This window comes from Propithecus coquereli, unplaced genomic scaffold (genome assembly GCF_000956105.1).
Source record: "Propithecus coquereli isolate 6110/MARCELLA unplaced genomic scaffold, Pcoq_1.0 Scaffold84, whole genome shotgun sequence".
Taxonomy (NCBI): Eukaryota; Metazoa; Chordata; class Mammalia; order Primates; family Indriidae; genus Propithecus; species Propithecus coquereli.
Window position 1 is genome coordinate 5,489,903 of NW_012154618.1, and position 1,214 is coordinate 5,491,116.

Genomic DNA, 1,214 nt, shown 5'->3' on the forward strand with positions numbered 1-1,214 from the left:
TTAAATTTCAGCATATTATGGGGGTACAGATGTTTAGGTTATGTATGTTGCCCTTGCCTCCCCACTTCCCACTCAAGTCCAAGTTTCAAGTGTGTACAAAATTGTTTTAAACAAAGAGATAGTACTAAGTTGCTACTTAAGTGCAAATTTATTTTAATGTGGCAAAGGTTTTACAAAAAACTCAAACATGAACCCATCAAATAAAGGACTGTCTTCTGCAATTTCTACTCACCTGAATATTATGCCTTTTCATAGTTAGCATTTTAACTTACCCTTTGTTCACTATTGCCTGCCAATTCATCTTGTAAATCCTTGGCTTTAAGCTCCAGTTTAGTTCTCTGCTTAATTTGTTCTTGTCTTTCAGCACTGAGCTGTTCTTTTTCTTCTTTCATAGCTGAAATTTTTGTTTTCAATTCTCTAACTTGGCGCTCAATATCCTATTCAAAAAGTATTGAACAGAAAATGAGTCAAGCAATTAAAAGTACAATGGTAGAATTGTGATATCATTAATTCTGTCCCTTCTTTTTCTTTCATTTACTGTTTTAGTACTACTCTGTCTTTCCAATACTCAAGCCCTATGACTCCCCCTTATGGTTACCATTCTATAATTCTGGTACAAAAAGGCTTATCACTAAGGTCAAAAAATGTAAGTTAACCTGAACCTTGTTTATTTTTATTTTTTTTATTTCAGCATATTATGGGGGTACAGATGTTTAGGTTACCTATGTTGCCCTTGCCCTCCCCTCCCCCCAAGTCCGAGTTTCAAGTGTGTCCATCCCTCGGATGGTGCGCATTGCATTCTTTGTGTATGCATACACCCGTCCCCTCCTACTCCCCCCCTGCCCGACATCCGATAGATGTTATTCTTATATGTGCACTTACGTGTTGATCAGTTAGTACCAATTTGATGGTGAGTACATGTGGTGCTTGTTTTTCCATTCTTGGGATACTTCACTTAGTAGAATGTGTTCCAGTTCTATCCAGGAGTATACAAGAGGTGCTATATCATCCCTGTTTCTTAAAGCTGAATAGTACTCCATGGTATACATATACCACATTTTATTAATCCACTCATGTATCAATGGACACTTGGGATGTTTCCACATCTTTGCAATCATGAATTGTGCTGCTATAAACATTCGGGTGCAGGTGTCTGTCTTATAGAGTATCATTTGTTCTTTTGGGTAGATGCCCAGTAATGGGATTGCTGGATC

The 1,214-nt window shown here is 37.6% G+C and overlaps 1 protein-coding gene across 1 annotated transcript in view; it reads right to left on the reverse strand.

Annotated features, from left to right (window-relative positions):
- The window catches only part of SMC3 (structural maintenance of chromosomes 3), a 56,575-nt gene that overhangs the window by 21,941 nt on the left and 33,420 nt on the right, over positions 1-1,214 (reverse strand). The window contains exon 11 of the mRNA XM_012663928.1: positions 273-437. Within this exon, the coding sequence (XP_012519382.1) occupies positions 273-437 (165 nt within the window). The remainder of the gene's footprint in view (positions 1-272; positions 438-1,214) is intronic.